The following is a 24,764-nucleotide window of genomic DNA, read 5'->3' as shown; positions in this document are numbered from 1 at the left end:
CCTCGCCTGGGCACGTGGATGGATGAGCACTGGGATGGCTTAGTAAGGTCTGGCTGGCGGTCTGGAGGCAGAAGGCGCTGAGCTCAAACTACTGAAGCCTGGCAGTGCGGAGGCCTTCAGCCGGCTCGCAGGTGCCTGAGGTAAATGGGTTTGGGTTGCGGATGTGAGGGTGGTGGCTGCGGTTTGCTGTGGGACTCTGGAAAGAGGTGGAGGATTAGGGGAGCTTTAAAAAAAAAAGCCGGTATAGCGCCTCATATTCTGTTTTTCGGGCATATAGGAGACAGAATCCGGTCTAGTAGCCTGGGAAGCCCTATAATGCAGGCAATGCTCGTAGCCTTGGTGGTTGTGGGCCGTTCACTTCTCCTTGAGTGAGGAAACCCTCTGTTTGGTGGGAGCGGAGGGTATCCACGTCCCGGCATTTCCTTCAGCTCCCTGTCTTTTTCCTCTGTCAACTGAGACGGTGGGGAGAGTTGCCGGGCAGGGAGGATGCTTGCGGCGGCTTCTCTCTTCAAAACTCTGGGAAAAGCCCTCTGGGTACAAAAGTTGGCCCGGAGCCGCTTTTGCTTTCAATGCAGCGATGCGGGTCTTGGATATTCAGCCTGAATTGGACTGAAGCATGTTCTCCCCACCTCACCCCGTTGCCTGAAGAAGCCAACCCGACTCATCTGGAATCCAGTTTGGGGAAGGGGAGCGTTGGAAGGAAAAACCACTTGGTTCAGTTCCAAGCTGGGAGAAAGGCGCTGGAAATAAAATGGAGGCTGATTGGCTATTTGGTGTGCCTCAGAAGAAGGGTCATCTTATACGGCGAGTATAGCCTATATTTTAACAGGAAAAGTAGGGGGGCGTCTTATACACCCAGTCGCCTTATACGCCGAAAAATACAGTATTCTGTTTTTCTATTGTTAGGAAGCTCTCTCTACTCCATGTTTCTGACGGCATCCTTGAACAAAGTAATTTTTTTTCTAATTAAGGGTGATGCACCAATTGTGGGGAAATCATTGCTGGCATTGTATTTCTAATGATCAGTTTTATTGCTTTGATGAAAATATTGACCTGTCTGATAACTTAATATCATAACTTACAAGGGTCCGTTCAATGCTGGATTCTAAAGCAGTTGCCTCCCATTAAAAATAAAACTAAAAAAAAAATTGTGTGCTTGCAGCCTTGGTTTATGTGATATCCTGTTTTACCTTTGTGGTTGAGACCATTTTGAATTTTGTCTATTTGCTGGATTTTTTTTCTTTAAAGATATTGAATTTGGGCAATACAATACTGAAATGGTGTTGGTTGGAAAGTAGGACATTACAAGATTATGGTCTATACCAGTGTTTCTCAACATTGGCAACTTTAAGAGATGTGGACTTCATCTCCCAAAATTCCCCAGTCAGCTGCTGCTTCTAGCGAGGAAATTCTGGGAGATGAAATCCACATCTCTTAAAGTTGCTAAAGTTGAGAAACACTGGTCTATACTAGCACATTAACAATTACAGTACATATAAGAGTGGCGCAGTGGTTAGAATGCAGTACTGAAGGCTACTTCTGCTGACTGCCAGCTGCCTGGAGTTTGGCAGTTCGAATCTCACCAGATTCAAGGTTGACTCAGCCTTCCAAACTTCCAAGGTTGGTAAAATGAGGACCCGGATTGTTGGGGGCAAGAGGCTGACTCTGTAAACCGCTTAGAGAGGGCACTGTGAAGCAGTATATCAGTCTGTTGCTATTGCTACATATATTTAACAAAGTGTACATTCCTAAAGAGTGAAATGTAAGTCAGTGAAACGAGAGATCTGATATACTGTATTAAGGTGTTTGGACTAGGATCAGAAAGTCCCAAATTCACATCCATGCATCGGTACAGAAACTTTGTAGGTGACTTTGATCCAGTCACTCCCCGTCAACCCAATATACTTCACAAGATTGATATGGGGAGGGGGAAATGGATGAAGAAATGTTGTGTATGCCTCCTTGAGCTCCAAAAGGAAGGCAATCTCTACATTCAATACATTCAATAAAATAAATAATGTGGAGAGGGCATTGTGTTGTTGACATGTTTCCAAAAATGTGGATGGTGCTACCACTTACTTACCTGGAAGTTTTTTTTTCTCATATTATGTTTTATATCAGGGTGATTCTGGAGGGCCCCTGGCATGTAGGAAAGCCAGCGGCATCTGGACATTGGTAGGCATCACCTCGTGGGGAATTGGTTGTGGAAAAGGCTGGGTAACTGTCAAGAGGATCAACGGCAGTAGAGGTTCTCCAGGAATTTTCTCTAAAGTGAATGAGCTCCTGGATTTCATTACTCAACATATGACCTCTGGTCAGTATTGCTTTTAACTTATCCTTCTTTCACCATTGACCGTTCTCTAGAATCACGTAATTCTTTTCTCCCACAGGAAAAATGTGGACGGGGATAGTTGTTTTCTCTGGAAACTTCCAGGTTCTAGATGCTCTTTCTATAATACACTCTATGGCCGTGATGGCGAACCTATGGCACGCTTGCCACAGGTGGCACATGGAGCCCTCTCTGCAGGCATGCGAGTCATCACCTGGCTCAGCTCCACCACATATACGTGCATGCCAGGGGTGGGTTCCGGCTTCTTTTACTGCCGGTCCGCTCAGGGATGCACTTTGCATGCTACTTGCGCATGCACAGTAGTGAAAAATGGCTTCTGCGCATGTGCAGAAGCAAAAAACAAGATGGCGGTGCCTATGGCCGATAGAACCAGTTCGGGGGTGTGGCCGGCCCAGTTACTACCTACTCGGCTGAACCGGTCCGAACTGGTAGGAACCCACCTTTGGCATGCACCTCCTGCTGACCAGTTGGTTTTGGGGTTTCTGCCGTGCAGGCGCACATGCAGGGGTCATGGCCACATGCACGGGGTGACACATGCATGTGTGGGTGATGTGGGGAGCGTGGGAGTTTGTGCATGCATGTGCAGGGTGTGGGGGGGTCACATGCATGAGCAGGAGGTGGGGAGAGTGCAGGAGGTACACATGCATGCACGGGGCACACATGGGGGATCATGCATGCATGCACGCAGGGTGGGGTGCGCTGGGTGGTGCACACACATTGCATTATGGGTGCATGTGCACACTTTCGGCCCTCGGCAACCAAAAGGTTAGCCATCACTGATAAATGGTGACCAAGTCAGAAAACAGCAGAGTTTTGAAGATGGGACAATGAGACTGGAGTTCAGAGGCTTTGTTTTTAGATAATTAAGTATGCAAAAGGAGAATATTTCACATTTATTTTTTCCCCAAATTGAAGGGAGAAAGGTACAAGTCTTTGCTCCCCTGTGGTCATAGTGCTCACACGGTCAACCGCTAGAAGAAAATATGATGTGATATGTGGCAAGTTGGTGGCAGAACGCACACAATTATTGGGTCAAATTCAGTAATTACTTTGCTAAGAATTAAACTGTGTACCTGAAAGATACTTTTTGAGATGGAATGAGCACCTGCATTACCGAGGGAGGAATTCTTGCCAACTCAGAACTTTCCCAGAAGGAGACCTGGATCGAGAGATTATACAGTCCCAAGCTAGACGGGGAAGGGAGAAAGAGGTTGAGGGCAACTACATCCTAGATGCTGATAAAGGAGAATATTTGTAGCTCAGGGTTCAAATGCGGGGTCCATGGTACTGTCTGAGCTAGAAAGCAACCAAGTGAGAGAGCACCCAGGACCCTCACCCTAGAATGCTTCAGAATATATATCTAGTAATATTTAGTTTGGCAACACTGATGTTAGGCTCATGCCCAGAGATGAGACTGAAATCCAATCAACTGCAATCTTTATTTGCTTACATCTAATAGACAGAATCTTGCCTAAGTACAGCTATAATTTTCTAAGCCAGAGGTGTCAAACTTGATTTCATTGAGGGCTCAACGTCTTGCAGCCCTCTGCCAGAGAAAGCGGAGCCAGGGAGGGCTGGCAGAGCCAACGCAGGCCAGTCCTTCACTGTTTCCAAGGCGGCTCTGCAGGCTAGTTCTAAGCATCCCGCAGGCTGGATCTGACCTATGGGCTTTGAGTTTGACACCCCTGGTCTAAGCTAATAGATATAGTACATCCTTAGAGATTCTAAAGTGTAGTTACTCTGAACATATTTCCCCTTCCTCCCCTCCAGCTCAGGATTGTGCTGTTGTGGCCCGCCAGCAGCAAGCAGATCTAGTAGCAGATTCGGACAGTGAGGAGGTTGGGGAGGAACATGGGCCAGTCCTGGAGTCTGAAAAAGGCTCTGATGAGTGCTCTGTGTTGGAGGCAGAAATGGGGCCAGGGTCGTCTGATAGTTATCAGCTGCCTTCAGAGTTGGACATCAATGGGGCAGAAGAACAGCTGGAGCCTGTTCCCAGTGTGCACATACACAGATCTTCCAGGAGAACGGAACAGCTAAGGAACAAGGGTCGACTCGGGAATAAAGGCACAGGTGGACGGTGAATGGCCCCTCCCATAGGGAATAAAAGAGGAGCGAAAGGGGAGGGGACTTTGCAGGAGACAATTAGTTCAATTCATTAGGGAGAAGATCTGTTCCTGACTTCTTGCCAAGTAATTGCTGCTACAGCGTGACATTTAGACGATATCGGCTTGGCAGCTCTCCACGCCTGATAAAGGTCTGTAGTTGTGAAATCTCTTGAAAGACTATTGGCCGGGACTTTGCTGGAGAGGAATTCACTTTAAACTAAATAAAAGAGGTTTTATCGAACGAGGAGTCGGCTTCGTGCTTTTGGGAAGCCTAGGTCAGAACCTGTGCAGTTTCTTGACCTGAGTCTCTTGGGAAAGTTCTGCGTTGGCAAAATAGTATAGTGTAGCCTTTATTGTCACTGTACAAAATAAATACAACAAAATTGGTATAAAATCTTCCCCCTCTGCTGCTGAAGGGGCACATTCAATTACATCTTCATGCTGACAATATTTTACAGGAACCTTTTTGGTTTCTCTTGCTCAGAATCTGGCCCAAGCTTTCTGTTTGCATCCAGCCGAGAAGAGTGCAATCCCCATGGAACGCTGGTGTTTGGTGAAAGTGGCCTTGTTCGGTATCCCCGCTTGGCTGAAGACAACTACCTTGATAATAGGTATATATTTACCACAGGTGCTGAGCTTCCTTGAGGGACATTACTAAGTGGACTGCCTTGCTAGGATTTTTTGGAACAAAAGGAGAGTTGGTTGATAAAGATGCAATAGAACAGGGGTGTCAAACTCAAGGTCTGGGGGGCCGGTTACAGCCCTTAGAATAGATATCTGGCCCACAGGGCCAATCTGGAAACAACAAAGGACTGGCCTGCGGTGTTTCTGCCAGCGAAAATTGAGTTTTCACTCCGTTTTCACTGACAGAGGGTTGCAGGAGGCCGTGGCAGCTGAAAATAAAGCTCAGGACCAATACCGGTGATTTCTATTTTATGCTAATTTCTCCATTACTACACCAAGCCAGGAACTAAAAAAAACAACAACAGAATTTTAATTTTTCATAAGTACTCTATTATGGAACCAGGACAGTGTAGTGAAGTGTTTTTCAAACTTGGCAACTTTCAGTTGTGTGGACTTCAATTCCCAGAATTCCTGGGAATTCACACACCTGAAAGTTGCCAAGTGTGAAAAACACTGTAGTGGTTAAGGCAAATAAGAATGGGGAGGTCCACGCTCATCCATGGGAGCTTCCTGGGAGATCGTGATCCAGTCAGTCTGTCTTAGTCATCTGAGTCACACTCTTGTTGTTGGGAAAATATGAGAAAGGGGCCTTATATATGCTGCCTTAGGTTTCTAGACAAAAGGCAGGATATAAATACCACAACTACGGATCCTTTATCAGTGGTGGGATTCAATTTTTTTTTACCACTGATCCTGTGGGTGTGGCTTGGTGGGCGTAGCAGGGGAAAGATACTGTAAAAGCTCCATTCCCTCCACACTCCTGGGGGAAGGTTACTGCAAAATCTTCATTCCCTCCCAATCAGCTTGGACTCAGGAGGCAGAGAATAGATGGGCCCAGTCAGAGGTGGTATTTACTGGTTCTCTCAACTACTCACAATTTCCGTTACCAGTTCACCAGAACTGGTCAGAACCTGCTGAATACCACCTCTGTCCTTTATGTTCCTATTTTCTCCGTGTGGTTCAATCTCCCCGTCGCATGCAAGCAAACAAATAAAAGTTGAGGGAGACGAGTTTGCTGCTCTATTCCTTTGGGATACGTTTGTAGGTGGTAGAAGAAGAATCAGTGCAAGGTGTTTTCCACCGAGGGGTCCATGACAGGTCCTGACTCCAGGAGCTCAGTAATCTCATGTCTTCTGCCCAAGCCATACTTTAAATTGTCTATTTCCAGCTGGTGCGTTTGGAACCTAACTGTATCTGAAGATAAAATCATTCTGGTGGAATTTATCAAACTAGACGTAGAAGATCAGATTGAATGTGACCGTGACTACGTTGCTTTCTATTCAAGTGAGAAGGAATTAATTGGTAGGTGGAAGGTCCCTCGTGCAATTCTTTGTGAAATTTCAGTGTATGATTTAGAAAGCTGCCCTTGACTGAGTTGGGCCATTTCTCTGTCTAGCCTAGTGCATCAATTATGACTAACAGCTGCTCTCTGGAATGGTGGCTTTTCTGACATAAAGGAAAGTTTTAAGGGTTGAGTCTGGGAAATGTGTTTGAGAACCTGCCATCTCTTGCGGAAGGTTCCTCTGAGTTGGAGACCAAATTGGTGCAATGGTAGATCCAAATTCAGTGATAGAATAATCCCCCGTCTTCTTTTTCTGACCTCCTGTTTTCTCTCTCTCTACTTCAGCTACCATACCCTGCAATTGGATGGAGGCAAAGGACAGTTCATCTTACCAGATAGATCAGGGGTGTCAAATTCAAGGCCCGGATCCAGCCGCAGGTTGCTAAGATCTGGCCTGCAGAGCCGCCCTGGAAACATGAAGGAAGGACTGGCCTGCGGTGCCTCTGCCAGTGAAAATGGAGCTCGGGAGGGCTGTGTGTGGCCCTCCTGAGCTCCATTTTCACTGGCAGAGTAATGCAGGAGGCCATTGCAGCCAAAAATGGAGCTTGGAAGGGCCACGGGCAGCACTCCCAACTCCGTTTTTACTGGCAGAGGGTTGCAGGAGGCCGTCGCAGCAGAAAACAGAGCTCAGGAGCCCATTTTTTCTGGCAGAGCACTCGGGCTGCCACAGGTGCCCCGACACGAATGACATTGAGCTGGCCATGCCCACTCTGGCCACACCCATCCCAGCCCTTCAAGGTCAAACATAACCCTGATGTGGCCCTCAATGAAATCGAGTTTGACACCCCTGAGATAGATGAATTGGTGCCTTGCAGAGGGCTCTGGGGAAAGAATTGCCTGGACCCAAGAATCCTATCCTTGAGCTGTACCAGTTGCATCTTCTGTAGTCCTTAAAGACCCACAAAGAGTGGGTCAGTAGGATGCATGTGGCTCCCTCAGGGTTCATCTTGACTTTGCTCTTTCTTAACAGGCAAAATCTGTGGCGATGTCCTGCCTTCCCCCTTGCTGATAGAGTCGGACCAAGCCATTGTTATATTTGTGTCGGATGGCAGCATTGGTGGCAGAGGCTTTGAATTCACCTTCAGTGCTGTGCATCCAGCATCTGAAGCAGGTAATTTCACCTTTGCCTCCGAACCTCTCTGTGGAGGACAGTTGGGGAACAGGCAGCTTCTTCGTCTCTACTTATTCTGAAGAAAAAAAAAACAAGTTGACACGCTGCCTCTATTTGCATATTTTAAGTATATTCGGGTGGAAAAAAGATCTTAATGTTGATTCACCAGTTAATAAGGTGCAGTTGATGCATAGCATCTCTGCTTATTTGCTGCCGCCTCTCTTGCTCCAATGTCCTAGGCTCTGGCTGTGGCAGTGTTGCAATGCTGGTGGAAGAAGGAAAGATTGACACGGCTAATTACCCTGATGTATATCCCAGCGGCACAAAATGCCACTGGCTCATTGAAGCCCCAGTGGACCATGTCATCAAGGTAATAAGGAGCGATGACCTAGGCTGGAATGCAACCAACTTTTTTTGCGATGCCTGTGTCAGTCAGTCACAAATCATTCTTGAGGCAATGATCTTACTTATCTGTGTTCTCAAAGCACTTAAAATGGCTTCACACGAGAGCCTTGTCATTGGCAGAGTGAGGCAACTGCCTTGAGCTGATGATTTTGGAGGTCAAGAAAGGGAAATAGATTATGATTTAATTCGATATTACTGAATTCTTTTCCTGCCATATGTAGGGAGAGACGCTGAAAGGATTTCCTGTCTCGGGGACCAAAAATCATGTCTTGATTTGCCTTGCTATGCTCCTTGGTCAGGTTGGGATAGAGTTTTTTGCTATGGCCTCAGGGATGTTGTTGGATTGGATGCCCTTCAGATATGTTAGGGCCACAATTTCTAGAATGTACCATCAGAAGCCCTAGAGCAGGGGCGTCAAACTCAATTTCATGAGTTCACCGACAAAAGGGCGAACGACAAAACCGCGCCCAACTAAACCGCGGTGACAAAACCGTGTGTTCTAAAGCACTCCGACGAATGAGCGCTGAATCGCGCCGACAACAGCGCGGCGACAGAAGCGCGCTGTAAAACTAAACATAACCCTAAACCTAAACCTAACCCCTAACCCTAAACGTAACCCTAAACCTAACCCTAAACGTAACCCTAAACCTAACCCTTACCTTAAGTTAAATCGGCTTTCTGTCGACGCGCTGTTGTAAAGCGCCCTTCTGTCTCTGCGCTGTTGTCGCCACGTTGATGACGTCGTGGTTTTAGCGACGCGGTTTAGTCGGGCGCAGTTTTGTCATTCGCCCTTTTGTCGGGTCACGGATTTCATGGAGGGCCACCTCAGGGTTATGTTTCACGTTGGGGGGCTGGGGTGGGCGTGGCCAGGATGAGTGTGGTCAACTCAACATCCCTCTTGTTGGGGAGGGGGCTGTGGTGGCCCGAGTGCTCTGCCAGCGAAAACGGGCTCCCAAGCTCCATTTTCAGCTGCAACAACCTCCTGCAACCCTCTGCCAGCAAAAACGAAGCTTGGGAGTGCTGCTCGTGGACCTCATGAGCTCCGTTTTCAGCTGCAGTGGCCTACTGTAAACCTCTGCCCGTAAAGATGGAGCTCAGGAGGGCCGCACGCAGCCCTCCAGAGCTCCATTTTTGCTGACAGAAGCACTGCGGACTGGTCCTTTGCTGTTTTCAGGGTGGCCCCGTGGGCCAGATCTAAGCACTCCATTGTCTGGATCCAGCCCCCAGGCCTTGAGTTTGACACCCCTGTCCTAGAAGACATAAAGATGGGGATGCTATTGTGTATGTTCTATGGGGGTGAATGCTAATATTCTCCCTTTCAGTTGGAGTTTGAAGACTTTGCTGTTGAAATCAGCCAGGATTGTATTTATGATGCTGCTGTTGTTTATGGAGACACCGAAGAAGACCACCAGCTAGGTAATAACTGTTTTGACTTGGCAAGGTGGACCTTGTCCATTGACTTTTGAAGAAGCTGTGGATTATATTCTGAAAAAAAATAAAACAAATGGGCAGTGGTGGTGGACAAGAGATAGCAGACCAAAGTAAAATGTCTCTGGTTTAAATCATTTGTCCCCAAAATCTTGAATCAACCTTCCTGAGGTGATTTAGACCAGCGGTCACCAACTGGTGGTCTGCAGAAAAATTATTTGCATTTTTTAATGCACTAAATCAGATGTCCTCAAACTACAGGCCCCAGGCCAGATACCAGGGGCAGAAATTCCAACTTGAGGTCTGCTTCAGCCTCCTGGTGCGACTCTTTGGGCAAAAGCTGGAGAGAAACGCCACTGGTGGCAAAGAGCCAGAAGGCCTTGTTCCAGTGGGATTGTATCATGGCCTGGAACTAGCTAACCCTCTCAGCCTGCTGAGCCTCCAGGCACCAGTACCTGGCCTTGCACTCCCGCAGGTCTTCCCTCTGCTTGGAAAGCCTATGCTTATAGTCCTCAGTGAGGTGCTTCTGCTGATCCTCCTTCTTGGTCGGATCCAATTTGAACTGAGCTGTTTTGCCAACTCTTTCTCCTGGTGGCTGCTTCCTATTGGGGCCCTAAGGAGCCTGGGCGGGCAGCAAGGAGTGGCTGGGAGGGGAGGGGGGAGTAGGGGCTGGCGAGGTGATCCTCGATGTGAGTGACATCAAGTTAGCCACGCCCACCCAGTCATATGACACCTGGCTGTTCTGACTCTCTCCTCCGTCCAGTAACGAATGCCAAGACAAGCTTAACTGGAATGTCACAGCACTTTATTAGCAAGAAACCAAAATCTCGGTGGCTGAAAGCCAAGCATAACAAACAGATAAGAACCTTGGCAGCAACTCAGACTTCGACAGATAACAACTTCTCCAGCGTTAGGAATGACGTTGAATCCTGCAAAACCAGGCTCCTCCCAGTCTCTCTTTAAATACTATCTTGAGAGGAGCCTAATTACAATCACCTTTGGTAATTGCATAGCTGCTCTCTACGTCGATTTGCCCGGCGTTGCCGCGCATCCAGAAACAACTCCCTTGGCTCCTCCCCACTGCTCCAATGCATGACTTCAGGATCACACTCCCTTGTCTCCTCTCCACTGGTCCAAGGCTCAGGCGCCCCCTGGTGGCCAACCAGCCTCTTTGCGCCTTGCTCGGAGTCGGAACCCTGTCCAGGGTCCTCCACATCCTCCAGAGCCGACTCATAGGGCCCCTCGCTGTCGGAGTCTGGTGGCAGCTCCAACGGCTCCTGCTGGGCCACAACACCTGGCCATGCCCACCCAGTCATTAGGCAGACCATATTAGTGGTCCGCGGGATTTAAAATTATGAATTCAGTGGTCCCTGAGGTCCAAAAGGTTGGGGACCCCTGATTTAGACTCAGGGAGTTCATTTCTCTTATTTGAGATATGGGCCCTGGTGAAAAGTACTTCACCGCTGAGTTGTGTTCTTTTTGCCCCCTTATAGCTCTCCTGTGTGGTTTCTCAATTCCTTCACCTGTGTGGAGCTCAGGGAACATCATGCTGATCCAGTTTGAGAGCGATGAAGAAAATAACTTCCGGGGATTCAAGGCCAAGTTCACTTTTTTCTCTTCAGGTTGGTTGGGGATGTTCTCTTCAACGTCGGCTTCTGCTAAATAGAAAATTTGCATGTCTTTTGATCCGGAGTCAATGGGAATGGAGAGAAATTAGAGAGATTCACTTAGCCTTAAGGCCTCACCTGATTGTACAAATCAGGCTGGGGAATTTCTTGATGGCACTGGGTTCTACTTAGTATCAACTCCAGGCCAAGGTAAAAGGTATGGCTGCAGATTTGATGCCAATGACATAAAAAGTTGAAGTAGCCTATTGGGGCCAGGAGTATTTTTGTGGTTAAATGCTCATCATCTTTCAGAGTCATCTGCAATTGGACCATTTTGATTCGCTTAACGAAATCTTTTACTTAGCAAGGAAAATTTGGGGCTCGTTTGTGGTTGTAAGTCGAGGACTACCCATATTATCCTCAGTCATACCGAGATTGTTTGGAATGTGGGTGGGCACGCATTGTGTGCTTTTCAATGGCTGCAGTTTAGCCAGGTAAACTAGGGTGGAGAAAGGATGGGGGCAGAACGAATTATGGAATAAAGTATATGGATCAAACGGTTGCAAAATGTGAAAATTAAAAATAAATGAAAGGGGCCAAGGATTTGTGTCCTTTCCACTTCAGAAACAGAGGGAGGGAGGGAGAATTATTTGGCATTATCAAGTGTTTTTGAGGTTCTCAATTGACTTGTCCTGTGGAGCATAATAAGCATTTAACTGGTCAGTTTTCAATCTTTTATCTGTTCATCAGGATCCTTTTTTTAAAAGCCTCTTAGGTCAAACTATTCCAAGATGTACAATGATGAAAATTTTAGGATGCAAGAAAATATACTTTTCTCAGAAGACATTGTGAATTTTGTTCTGAGTGGGACGTGGAGGCCTTGAACTTTGTCCAATCAAAGGCATCTGAAAGGGAAAATACAACCTGTTACATGTAACACTAGCACTTAGACTTATACACCGCTTCACAGTGCTTTACATCCCTCCCTAAGCGGTTTACCGAGTCAGCATATTTTCCCCAACAATCTGGATCCTCATTTTATCAACCTGGAAAGGATGGAAGGCTGAGTCAATCTTGAGCCTGATGAGAATCAAACTGTTGACAGTTGGCAGAATTAGCCTGCAATATTGCATTCCAACCACTGTGCCACCATGGCTCTTCTGAGCTGTGCAGCTATGTTGACTTTAAGATCTTGCTACTTCTAGAAAGATTTCCACATTCCTTTTAGAGTTTGCAGCGATTCAACCAGCACACAAGTAAATAATTTAGCAGGATTCATTTTTAGAAGAAACTTGTTTATATACAATAATATAAAGCATGGTGCATGTATACAATACCCATGCAGCAGAAGCCAGAACCAGAACAACCAGAATTCAGAATCTAGAAGCACAGAAGCACAGACTCTATAATCCAAGGACAAACCACATCTTATTGATTGATTGATTGATTGATTGATTTCATTTATATGCCGCCCTTTTCCCCGAAGGGAACTCAGGGCAGCTCACAGTTCAATCGGGAAGGGGTACAGACAGGGGGTAAAAGAAAAAACAAACAAACATAACAGTACACAATTTAAAACACACAACAACCATACCATTCGAGAAGGGGGGCGGAAGCTTTTTAGCCCCAGGCCTGTTTGAATAGCCAGGTTTTAAGGGCTTTGAGGAAGGCCTGGAGGGTGGTGAGGGTTCGAATCTCCACGGGGAGTTCGTTCCAGAGGGTCAGAGCAGCCACAGAGAAGGCTCTCCTCCGGGTAGTTACCAGTCGACATTGGCCGGCGGATGGAATTCGGAGGAGGCCTAGTCTGTGGGATCTGATCGGTCTATTGGAGGTAACTGGCAGCAGGTGGTCTCTCAAGTACCCAGGTCCAATACCATGAAGGGCTTTATAAGTGACGACTAGCGCCTTGAAGCGTATCCGAAGACCAGACCAGTTAAGCTAAGCCACGCCCAGGCTCCGAGCCGCCTCCCATGGCTCACAACAGATCCTATTTCTTAGTCACCAAACAGTTCCCATTGGCTGACTTCTTGTTATGGCTATCCCATCTCATAATTTCTTATACACTGACAATTCCTGCAAAAAATTCATGCATAATTGTTTCAAATGACAAAATATGTTCAAATGATCTCATCATAGCTTTCTTTCTGAATGAGAATAGCAGAAAAAAAAGACATTTGGAGTAGAAAAATGAAAAGGAAGACTTGGACAGGTTCTATTGTATGGTCTCTTTTGTGTGTAAAGCAAAAGATTTTCAAAAAAGAAATTGGTTGTACATTAGACTCATGAGAAAGGACCAGCAAAACATCTGCTACGTTCAGATCTCCATCTCAAGGAATATAATTTATTCTTTCTGGAAATGTTAAGAAGGCTATACGTTTCTGATAATAAATAACACTGCAGTTGCAGGCTTCAACATTATAACGGTGAATGTTGGACTTATTTTGTGCTTTACCTTGCACACTTTGAATCCCCATTCCATTGTTTCTATGCAATTAGTGTGAGATTTTGAAAAATAGAAATTGATCCTTTTATGCAACAATTTTTGGGGAATGTCAAAGTCATTGAGTTCCCCCACCTTCCTAGCTTCCTCTTAGCATTTTACCTCCCCTCCCGTCAGTTTTACAAGTTATTCAGTGAATCTGATTTTATTCTCACAAATGAAGACAAATATACGTGTCCCAAGATAATGTTGCAGGATCCAATCTGGGTCACCAGGACCAGAGGTTTTGTCTTCTGAGCTTTTGAACTTGTGCTGGAGCCCATCCTCAGGGAACTTTTCTCTAGCAAACTGTGTGCTGTTCTCTGTGCGGTATTTATAGTGCTTGTTGTATGTGTCTTTTTAGATGTTCATCAGGGTGTGTTGATGGCTGGTTTTTAAGTCGTTGGCTGTCATTTACTTGTGCTGCCCAGCTCTCCCCTTCTAAGTACTTAGTAGGCTGATGGTAAATCAGCACTCCTGTTGACTGACGAGGGGCCTCTTTAACAGGCTTCAATCACTTCCCTGGATGTTTTTGTGCCTGCTCGTCCAACAATCTTAGCAGCTGCAAAATTGAATGAGTGTCCTTGTTCATTGCAGTGTGAATGTACCAATGAATTCGGGTCTTCTCACTTAACTGCTCACTTGTGTTCTTGCAATCTGGTGGTTAGCTTCCTCTTCCTCTTCCTCTTTCTTACATAGTCACAGGAGAAATCCATGCAGGGTATTCGGTAGAATACATGAGCCGAGGTGGCGCAGTGGTTAGGGTGCAGTACTGCAGGCCACTTCAGCTGACTGTTATCTGCAGTTCAGCAGTTCAAATCTCACCGGCTCAAGGTTGACTCAGCCTTCCATCCTTCCGAGGTAGGTGAAATGAGGACCCAGACTGTGGGGGCGATATGCTGACTCTGTAAACCGCTTAGAGAGGGCTGAAAGCCCTATGAAGCGGTATATAAGTCTAACTGCTATTTCTATTGCTACATTGGAAGTACTTCTCACCTCCACTAGATCTTTACAATGCATAATTTTTGATCTTTACAATGCATAATTTTTGTCCTTCTATGGTAGCCTCTGGGCAGTGTGCAATGCCCACTTGCAAATCTCGGCAACTGCGTTCTACAGCTTCTGAAATGTTTTTGATGTATTATTCTATACTACCCAGCTTTGCAATGCTTAAAAAACCTTCACTAGTGTTTTCCCCCTTGTTATAACAGTATAACAAGCATGACTTTCCAGCATTTTGCAAGTGAAACTAGTAATACTTCCATTTCAAAACATTTCAGAAATCATGATTCTGAGAAGGGAGGGGGAGAGATGCCATCCATCTGGTAAACTTGAAAGATTTGTTTTGCTTGCCATGTTTACATGTATATATCCAAACTAGACTGTGTTGTTTCTCCATGCCTTGTAATATATGTGGGTATATGCCAGTGGTGGGGTTCAATTTTTTTTACTACTGGTTCTGTGGGCATGGCTTGGTGGGCGTGGCATGGCTTGGTGGGCATGGCATGGCTTGGTGGGCGTGGCATGGCTTGGTGGGCATGGCTTGGTGGGCATGGCAGAGGAAGGATACTGCAAAATCCCCATTTCCTCCCGATCAGCTGGGACTCGGGAGGCAGAAAATAGATGGGGCGGGGACAGTCAGAGGTGGTATTTCCCAGTTCTCCGAACTACTCAAAATTTTCACTACCGGTTCTCTAGAACTGGTCAGAACCTGCTGAATATCACCTCTGGTATATACATAATTTTGTATTTATATTTAGTCATTTTTATGTAGTGTATATTGGAGGTGGTGACTCTTTGAGAGCTGTATGCAATGAAATTTCATTTTAATTTAAGCCGGTAGTGTACAGTCAAAGTGACAATAAAGTTATTCTAAGTCTAAGTTTCTAAGAAAGAGAATGTTTGTATGTATATACGTAAGTAAATAAATAAATAAAATAAATAAATAAAGTATATATGTATCGTATTTCCCCTAAAATACGACCTACTCAAAAAATAAGTGCTAGCTTGATTTTTACACATGTGCCCAATATAAGCCCTCCCCCCCAAAATAAGCCTTAATTAAGACACTGCCCACTCCAGGATGCACAGGTAAAAATTAAGCTAAGATGGGGATGATGGGATGGAGCTGCCTTACTATTTACCTTCGGATAGTTGCAGCCAGGCCTCGCGCACCTCATCCCATTTCTTCTGCAGCCAGCAAGCTTTCCAATCGATCCACAGCTCTGTTATTGGGTACAGAGGCCTTCAGGAAAGCTTTGCTGGCTGCAGAAGAAATAGGCCGAGGTGTGTGAGGCCCTGCTGCAATTATCTGAAGAAGTTCCTGAAAGCGTCTGACAGCGAAAAGGAAGCCAAGGAAGCCAGGGGTGATGTACGCAAGTGAGGTGAGGCAGTGGATGACATCCATCCCCGAAAATAAGACCTGGTGCCGTTTTTGGTGGCAAAAAAATTATAGGATTGGGCAGGGGTGAAATCCAGCAGGTTCTGACAGGCTCTGGAGAACCGGTAGCAGAAATTTTGAGTAGTCCGGAGAATCAGCAAATACCACCTCTGGCTGGCCCCAGAGTGGGTAGAAATGGAGATTTTGCAATATCCTTCCCCTGGAACGGGGTGGGAATGGAGATTTCGCAGTATCCTTCCCCTGCCACGTCCACCAAACCACACCCACCAAGCCACACCACACCCCTCAAGCCACACCCACCAAGTCACGCCCACAGAACTGGTAGTAAAAAAAATTGAAATTCACCACTGGGACAGGGTCTTATTTTTGGGAAAACACAAGTATGTTGGGGAAAGATCCCAGCGAAGAGAGAATCAGAAAAATAGGAATAAGTTCTATGAGTGGAGCAATGAATTGGGTAAACTTGACTCTTCTGTGTTGAATGGTTGAGAAATAACTTTTTGCTGAACTAAAGCTTCATTTTCTTCCTACAGCAACATCTAAAGCTGAATATGAAGGGCTGCTCTCTGTATCTGCTTTTGAACCAAAAGATATCCCACTGGGTAAGCAAGTTCCTCAAGGATTAATAATAGCTCCGCTCTTGGATTTCCTAGGAAACAACCTGAATATGAAAAGAAGAGGATTACTAAAGCTCAGCAGTCTTACCTTTAATTTGAGTTAGGCATTTCCAGACATTGCTGTTATTGTAACATCAGTCTGCTTAATTCATTCATAAAATGATACGGGAATTGGGAAAACTCCAAATTGCAAGACTTCCCTCTTCTAACTATGCTGGAATCTTCCTATCATTATTGCTGTCTTCTGTGCATATAAAGAAGCTGTTAAGAAAAAAGGAGTAATTAACTTTACGATATCTTTTGACAGATAACGCCAAAATGTGTCTGTCTGGAAATATTCCCATTTGAGCTGTCTGTTCTCTCATGCCTGAAGGTTTATGGATTCCATTGTCGCCCAATGGAACATAAAACGTGCAGTGGCTGAAATGGTTAGATTTGAAATGCTTCATTTTTTTGCATTTGGCAACAACTGCTAGAGAAATCCTAAGACACTTAGGAATTTTGTATGGACAAAAAGTAGCTAAGCCTGGATTCTTTAAGTCTGATGTATGTTGTTAAACGCAAAATGTGTTTTGGATTTTAGAAGAAATATTAGTTCTAGAAAGATGAATACCAAAGAGGCGTATGTATTTATGTATGTATGTATCAGTGGTGGGTTTCAAAAATTGTTCGAACCTACTCTGTGGGTGTGGTCTCCTTTGTGGGAGTGGCTTGCCACCCATGTGATTGGATGGGAGTGGCTTGCCGCCCATGTGACCGGATATGAAGATGCCGACGACACTTGTCAGAACCACCTTAAATTACCTCACACACAGCACTGGCATGCATAAGAATATGATGTAAACTTGTTTTTTAAAAGGCATCTTTGGTTTGCGTTAAAACAACTTCAACACACGCAATGTTCTGATTGCACCACATACACAGTAGTCATCCTTACCTTTCACAGAGGCACCGAGTTTTATAAATATAGAGCATGATAGTGTAGAATAATCATATCCAAGGACCAGTGGTGGGTTTCAAAAATTTTTGGAACCTCTTCTGTAGGTGTGGCCTGCTTTCCGGGTCCACTGGTGGAACCTCTTCTAACTGGTTCAGTAGATTTGATGAACCGGTTCTACGGAATAGGTGCGAATTGGTAAGAACCCACCTCTGGTATGTATGTATGTATGTATGCATGCATGCATGCATGTTTACATTATCATGTTCTAGATCTATGAGAGGACAAATCTTCTATATATATAAAAATGTGTGTGTGTGTGTTTCAGCATAACTCTGGAACACCTCGAGCAATTTCAACCAAACTTGGTACACAGATGACGTGCTCTCTGGAAAAAAAATACTGTATAGTTAAGACACCCCTAACACCCCTCAGAGTTTGTGTTCTGTTAAGATACAGCCTGTTGTGCCTTAAAATGGCTTCTACTGTACTGCTGTAAAATGGCTTCTTCTGTGCAGCGCAGTGGAGTTGCCATGGTAATGGCTTCACAGTGCTCCACAAGGAGACTCCCTTTGGTAAGGGGGAAAATATAATATTAGAAATTACGTTTGGTCCGGACATTTTCCCCCTATAAATAAATACCCGGGCAACGCTGGGTTATTAGCTAGTGATGATTATAAAAACTTGAAACTTCACTTTCCAGCCAATGCATTATTGAATTCTCCTGGATGTCCTCTAGCTTTTGATTCCTCTTCTCTTGTTGTAGATATATGTGGTTTCCCCCCTTTTGGTCCTCAGAGGCTGACAAGACATATCATTGGGGGAGAAGAAGCTTGCCCTCACTGCTGGCCCTGGCATGTGAGTTTGCACTTTCTGGGTGATTATAGGTGTGGCGGTGCCATCATCAACGCGACTTGGGTGCTCACAGCCGCTCACTGCGTAAAGATGTAAGTACAGATGGTAAGCCGGGCAAAGTAGCCTTTTGCAGACACTGGTTGTTTGGTATAAAGTAGGTAAGATTTAATTTAGACCAGGGAAGAGATAGTTTCATCACCTAGCTTTTGCTATGGCCATAAATAAAAGCTGATATTTTTGGCAAGCCTCCTCTTGAGTCTCACTCTCTTGGGCATTTCAATGACTCAGGGAAACTGCTGGAACCTTACAGCAACTTAATTCATTCTGCAGAGTGGGGGTATGAATATAATGAAGAACATCTCAGCTTTCACACAAACATTCCTGGGATTTGTTGCAGGAACAAGTTAAATGAAAAAGTTAAAGAAGTTAAATTGAAAGATGTATGTATGTATGTATGTATGTATGTATGTATGTATGTATGTATGTATAAGTGTCATGTCAAAGAACCTGGTATACCCAGATATGGGAGGGAGCATACTGCTTCACTTAATCATTTCCTTGGCTCAGCTGATTAGGGAGGAGAGCTTGTGACTTAGAGGCTAATACAACTGTGTTGTAGATCTATCTATATTGCATAAATGTTGCATTTGTGCTGATAAAGGGAGACTAGTATAGATCTATATATATATTCCTTTCCTTTCCTTCCTTTTTTAGAACAAATAATCCATCATATTGGACTGTTGTTGCTGGAAGCCATGACAGGCTACTGAAAGAAGCTGCTGAGCAGGTAGAGGCAAACTACTTAGTTGTATGTTTCTTTTTGCTCACCTGTTTTATGCACATATGGTCCTTGTTTCAGCCCCTATTCAGCATCTTCAGATTTGACTGAGAAAATTCTTGCAGAGTTTAAACTAGTGAGGAGAGAGAAAAAAATGGGGACCCCCCCCCCCACAATCTCTGTAGGTAATCTTTACTGTGCCTGATACATTTCTGTTGTGGCTCGGTAGGAGCCTTTGGAGCTGCTATCAGACTCTGACACAGAAACCTCCTGTGAGTGGTTTCAGGATGCTCACAGGAGAGGATAACAGCAGCTGTGGCTCGTTAAGGATCTCCTCCTGCGGATAAAAGACTGATGGTGCCACGCCCTAGTTGCAGAAGTCAACATTCGTTCGTTCGTTCCATCCCGTTCCGTTCCTGTTCTAGTCAACTCTCTGTTTGTTTGCAATCATCGAGAAGAAGCACTTGATATAAACCTGTTTTGCTGTGGTTTACTTTTGCCAGAGAATTTATCCGTGTTTATTATGGGCTCGCAGCCAGCAAGAGCCGGAACTGATAAAAATATTTCCTTTGAAGTTCTGTTTGGCTGTAAATGATCAAGGTGGGGGTCAGAATACATTTCTATCTTCACCATCAACTTACAGAACAAAAAGATTGGAGAAGAAGGGATTACAAGAGAATAAGCAGGCAGACAATAGGAAATACACTGAGCTGTTTGCATAGTGCACTCATGCTTCCTAGGCCTCGTTCCTAGCTCTTGTAATCCTCTCCTCTCCAATAAATAAATAAAACTTTACTTTCCATCTTGCTAAGCATACCAGTGGAATCCTCATCTCTTTCTTCTTTCTCTCTGGCCATTTTGATCAGGGGTGGGTTGCTGCTGGCATTACTGCCAGTTTGGTGCCCGCAGGAATTTTGTGTGCATGCGCTAGCTTTGAACACACGCATGCAAAATGTGCAAGATGCACGCATCCGCATTTGCAAAATAAAAAGGTCTGTGCATGCGCAAAGCCTTAAAAAATGGAAGAAAATTGCAATGAAAGTTGTTCTGTGCATGCGCAGAACCGAAAAACAAAATGGCGCCGCTCTAGGAGAATCAGTTCATGGCAAGCCCGGACCGGATCGGTAGGAACCCACCTCTGATTTTGGTGAGGATGGCATGAATTGTTCTTGCCATAAAGCCCAAACTGATGGTATTCTGAGCTGATCAGTTATCATTATACTGAAGGCTACATGAAGTTGGTTTAAGAAACGCAGGCAAATCATTCCAACTCTAAAATCCCCCGAGAAACAAATCTGCAGAGGTTTTGCTAATTCATGAGGGTTTGATAGCAAAGCACAATTTGGAACTGAGTTTGTTTTTTAAAAAAATGCTGATTTGGTGTAATCACATTTCTTTCATTTGTCCTAGAAAAATACACCATGATTTTTATCGTTTCCCCCCCAAAATAAGACCCTGTCTTAGATTTTTTTTTGACATCAAAGGTCTTATTTTCGGGGGATGTCATCTACTGACTACGTGTTGCCTCTTTTTCACTGTCAGAGGCTTCTTCATTGGGCAAGGCCAGCAAGCCTTTCCTGAAGGCTTCTGTACCTGATAACAGCTCCAGGTCGATCCAGAGCTCTCTTATCAGTTACAGAGGCCTTCAGGAAAGTCTTGCTGGCTGCAGCAAAAGAAATGGACTGAGGTGTGTGAGGCCTGACTGACTGCAACTATCTGAAGGTAAGTAGTAGGGCAGCACCACAAACCCAGGGGTAGGTTCTGGCTGCTGCCACTGCTGGTTCGCTCAGGGACGCCCCACGGATGCACGCTTGATGCACACATGCACAGTACTGAAAAAATGCTTCTACGCATGCACAGAAGCAAAAAATAAGATGATGTCACTCAGTGGTGGGTTGCAGGTGGTACGACCTGCTACGGGCATACCGGAGCCTGCCCAGAGCACCGGATACCATTCCGGTATGGTGCTCTGGAGGGCCCACCCACCCCCGTGCTCCTTACCGGTCTTTTAAGTCTTCGGCACTTATGTGCACTGCTCGTATAGCGCCTGCGCGATGCTCTGCTGAACAGCTGGAGCGTCACAGGGGCTCGCGGAGGCGCTAAGATGCATGCATGTGCTGTGTGCATGCGCACTGCGAGCATCCATGTGGATGCCGCCGGGCCTGTTCCAACCGTACCAGTTGGAACGGGATCCAAAATCCACCACTGGTGCCACTGTAGGCACCGCCGAGAGAACCGGTTCGGGGCGTAACAGGTTGAGTTACTACCTACTCGGCTGAACTGGGCTGAACTGGTAGGAACCCACCTCTACACGCACACCATCCCTACCCTAGCTTAATTTTTACCTGTACATTCTAGAGTGGGTGGGGTCTTAATTAGGGCTTATTTTGGGGGGGTAGGGCTTAAATTGGGCACACATGTAAAAATCAAGCTAGGACTTACTTTCTGAGTTGGTTGTATTTTCGGGAAAACAGGGTACGTCTAAACTATTGGGGGGGGGATGACCCTGGTTGAAACTGTTTCTAATGTGGGCAAAAAAACTTTCTGGCTTAATGTTTTGTGTCAACAACCCCAAGCAATCAATTAAAAAAAAACATATACGTCTAAGAGTGTTGTCCAAAATGGCAGAATGAAAGCGTTAGTAAAAGGAAAGGGCATATTGTGTAATATATTTGTTCAGATGGGGATGCTGGCAGGAAGAAGGAATTACGCTGCAGCGAGAATGAAAGGTGGCCAATTTATATCAAGTGCGGGCTAAAATAAGGAGGTTCATAGCTTATCAGCCAAAGGCAGCACTACGGTAGCGGTGCTGGCAGCTCTTATCTGAATTCAGTGTTTGCTACAGCCTAACAAAAAAAAAGGATAGACAATTCTTGCTGCAGGAGCATTTATTGATTAGGGAGAGCCCCGTAGAGAAAGTTGCTGATTATTTTACAAAGAGATGTTGGCTAAGAATGAAATTTGTAACTAATCTGGTATTTCCCCTACTTTCTCCCCGCCCCCCCTCTTCCCATCCGCTAAACAGCTACTATGTACGGTACTGAGTGAAAAAGACTGGATACTGATTCTGTTGATTCCATTCTCTTGATGCAGGTAAGAAGAGTCGAGAGCATTACGGTGCACCCGGCCTTTGAGGTTGCAAGTTACGATTCTGATATTGCTCTCGTCCAGCTGCAAACGCCTCTGATCTATAGTGCAGCAGTGAGGCCTGTGTGCTTGCCAAGTTCCATGGAGCCGTTGCTGTCCTTGGAGCTTTGTACCGTGACTGGCTGGGCAAGTTTCCAAGAAGGTGAAGTCCATGTTCTCCCTCACGCGGCATTGACACTGTCAAGGCTCCACCTTCGTTAAAGCTTAGCAAAAATAGGAGAGAGCCAGAGGTGATATTCAGCAGGTTCTGACCAGTTCTGGAGAACCGGTAGCGGAAATTTTGAGTATTTCAGAGAACCAGTAAATACCACCTCTGACTGCCCCCCTTCCTATTCTCTGTCTCCCGAGTCCCAGCTGATCAGGAGGAAATGGAGATTTTACAGTATCCTTCCTCTGGCATGCCCACCAAGCCATGCCACGCCCACCAAGCCACGCCCACAGAACCGGTAGTAACATTTTTTGAATCCCACCACTGGAGAGAACCGATCCAGAACTAAGGAGATTAGTTGTCCTTGAGAACAATGGATATGTTTGCCCTCAGAAGTCGTGGATGCACCATCACTGGGCATTTTAAAGAAGAGATTGGACAACCATTTGTCCGGAATGGTGTAGGGCAGAGGTATCAAACTCGATCTCATTGAGGGCTGCATCAGGGTTGTGTTTGACCTTGTAGGGCCGGTGGGGGGCAGGGCGTGGCCATGATGGGCGTGGCCATCGTGGGTTTGACATAGAACTCATGCCAGAGGCACCTGTGGTGGCCAAAGCAGACTCCCTCAGTCCCATTATAATCTTCCTTCCTTCCTTCCTTCCTTCCTTCCTTCCTTCCTTCCTTCCTTCCTTCCTTCCTTCCTTCCTTCCTTGCTTCCTTCCTTGCTTCCTTCCTTCCTTGCTTCCTTCCTTCTTTCCTTCCTTCCTTCCTTCCTTCCTTCCTTCTCCTTCTTCCTTCTCCTCTTTCCTTATTTTTCCTTCCTTGCTCTCTTCCCATCTTCCCATCTTTTTCTTCGTCTTTCCTCTTTCCCTTTCTCCTTTCCTGCTCCTTCTTGCAGGCTCAAAAGAAAAGGGGAAACATTTCTCCTTTTGTTTTGTTTTTAGTTTGTTTCGATACCTCTCTGCCAGCGACAATGGAGCCCATGTGCACCCCCTCCCCAAGCTCCGTTTTCACTAGCAGAGGCACCACTGGCTGGTCCTTTGCTGTTTCCAGGCCGGCCTTGTGGGCCAGCTCTACGCACCTTGTGGGCCACATCCAATCTACGGGCCTTGATACTCCCAGTGTAGGGTCTCCTGCTTGAGCAGGGGATTGGACTAGAAGATCTCCAAGATCCCTTCCAACTCTGCATTCTTATATTTGAGGCCTTGTTTATGGCTAGCTTCTACAGTAATCTAGCCACGTTCTGTCTGGAAGTTTGCTGCAAAATCTAACCAGAGCAATTCAGATTAAAGCAATTTAGAGACTGTGATTTACCACCAAATCCTGATGTGAAATTTGGCAATCTCCTTTTATTGTTCTTCTCCATTTAGAATAGTGATTCTTAAACTGGGCGCAATTATCCAAGGGAGCAATTTGGAGCTATCCTGAGGGGTGATGGAGCAATTTGTAATTGCTTGTTTTGTGAGTTGAGGACTGTCGCCCGCCAAGATACTTTATGTAAAACAAGAGTTTGTTTGTTTTTAATGGGAATAATGACATAATTCAAGGCCATGAATACGAGTAATAAGGTCAAACAGTTTTAAGAACCACTGATTTAGTGGGACACACCATGACATTTAATAAAAAGAGAGATTCTGCATTTTGAGATCAATGTACAACTGTATGAGCACATTGCACACATCCTGGGTAAATATATGTTAGGGGTATGAATATTTGATTTGGGAATTCAATTTGAAAATGTATCCGTTGAATCTCTGAGCCAAATCAGATCTTTTAATCAACTCAGCAAGTTTATTTATATCAAATTGAATGCATCCAAATCAATTTATATAGCTTTTATATCCATGCAGAAATGTTTATTCTGTGGCACTTCGGAATTCAGAATCAAATGAACCTGTTCTTAGAACTACCATATTTTTGGCACTATAAGATGCTCCGGACCATAAAATGCGCCTAGCTTTTGGGGAGGAATAGCAATAGCAATAGCAATAGCAGTAGACTTATATACCGCTTCATAGGCCTTTCAGGCCTCTCTAAGTGGTTTACAGAGAGTCAGCATATTGCCCCCAACAATCTGGGTCCTCATTTTACCCACCTCGGAAGGATGGAAGGCTGAGTCAACCCTGAGCCGGTGAGATTTGAACCGCTGACCTGCTGATCTAGCAGTAGCCTGCAGTGCTGCATTTAACCACTGCGCCACCTTGGCTCATGCAGGAAAACTGCAATCTTTTTCTTTTAGGCGTAACTTACGTAGATGTGATCCAAAACTTAGTAATGCATTTTGAAGATTTTCCCCCAGTGCAGTGATGACTTTTTTTTGGCTTGTGTGCCAAAAGCTGGGGGAGTGCAGGGTGGTCGTGTACAGGTGCT

General features: G+C 45.4%; 1 protein-coding gene across 1 annotated transcript in view; it reads left to right on the top strand.

Moving 5' to 3' along the window:
• Nucleotides 1-24,764, top strand: part of OVCH1 (ovochymase 1) — a 61,899-nt gene that overhangs the window by 11,212 nt on the left and 25,923 nt on the right. Inside the window, exons 7-18 of the mRNA XM_032221108.1 lie at nt 2,122-2,314; nt 4,121-4,180; nt 4,940-5,066; nt 6,308-6,441; nt 7,452-7,592; nt 7,832-7,962; nt 9,320-9,413; nt 10,919-11,047; nt 16,446-16,514; nt 18,206-18,413; nt 19,036-19,108; nt 22,193-22,388. Coding sequence (XP_032076999.1) covers nt 2,122-2,314; nt 4,121-4,180; nt 4,940-5,066; nt 6,308-6,441; nt 7,452-7,592; nt 7,832-7,962; nt 9,320-9,413; nt 10,919-11,047; nt 16,446-16,514; nt 18,206-18,413; nt 19,036-19,108; nt 22,193-22,388 — 1,555 coding nt within the window. The remainder of the gene's footprint in view (nt 1-2,121; nt 2,315-4,120; nt 4,181-4,939; nt 5,067-6,307; nt 6,442-7,451; nt 7,593-7,831; nt 7,963-9,319; nt 9,414-10,918; nt 11,048-16,445; nt 16,515-18,205; nt 18,414-19,035; nt 19,109-22,192; nt 22,389-24,764) is intronic.

The sequence above is a fragment of the Thamnophis elegans genome, chromosome 7, assembly GCF_009769535.1.
Source record: "Thamnophis elegans isolate rThaEle1 chromosome 7, rThaEle1.pri, whole genome shotgun sequence".
NCBI lineage: Eukaryota > Metazoa > Chordata > Lepidosauria > Squamata > Colubridae > Thamnophis > Thamnophis elegans.
The sequence above is the reverse complement of the archived record's forward strand: the minus strand, read 5'-3'. Positions and strand labels throughout refer to the sequence as shown.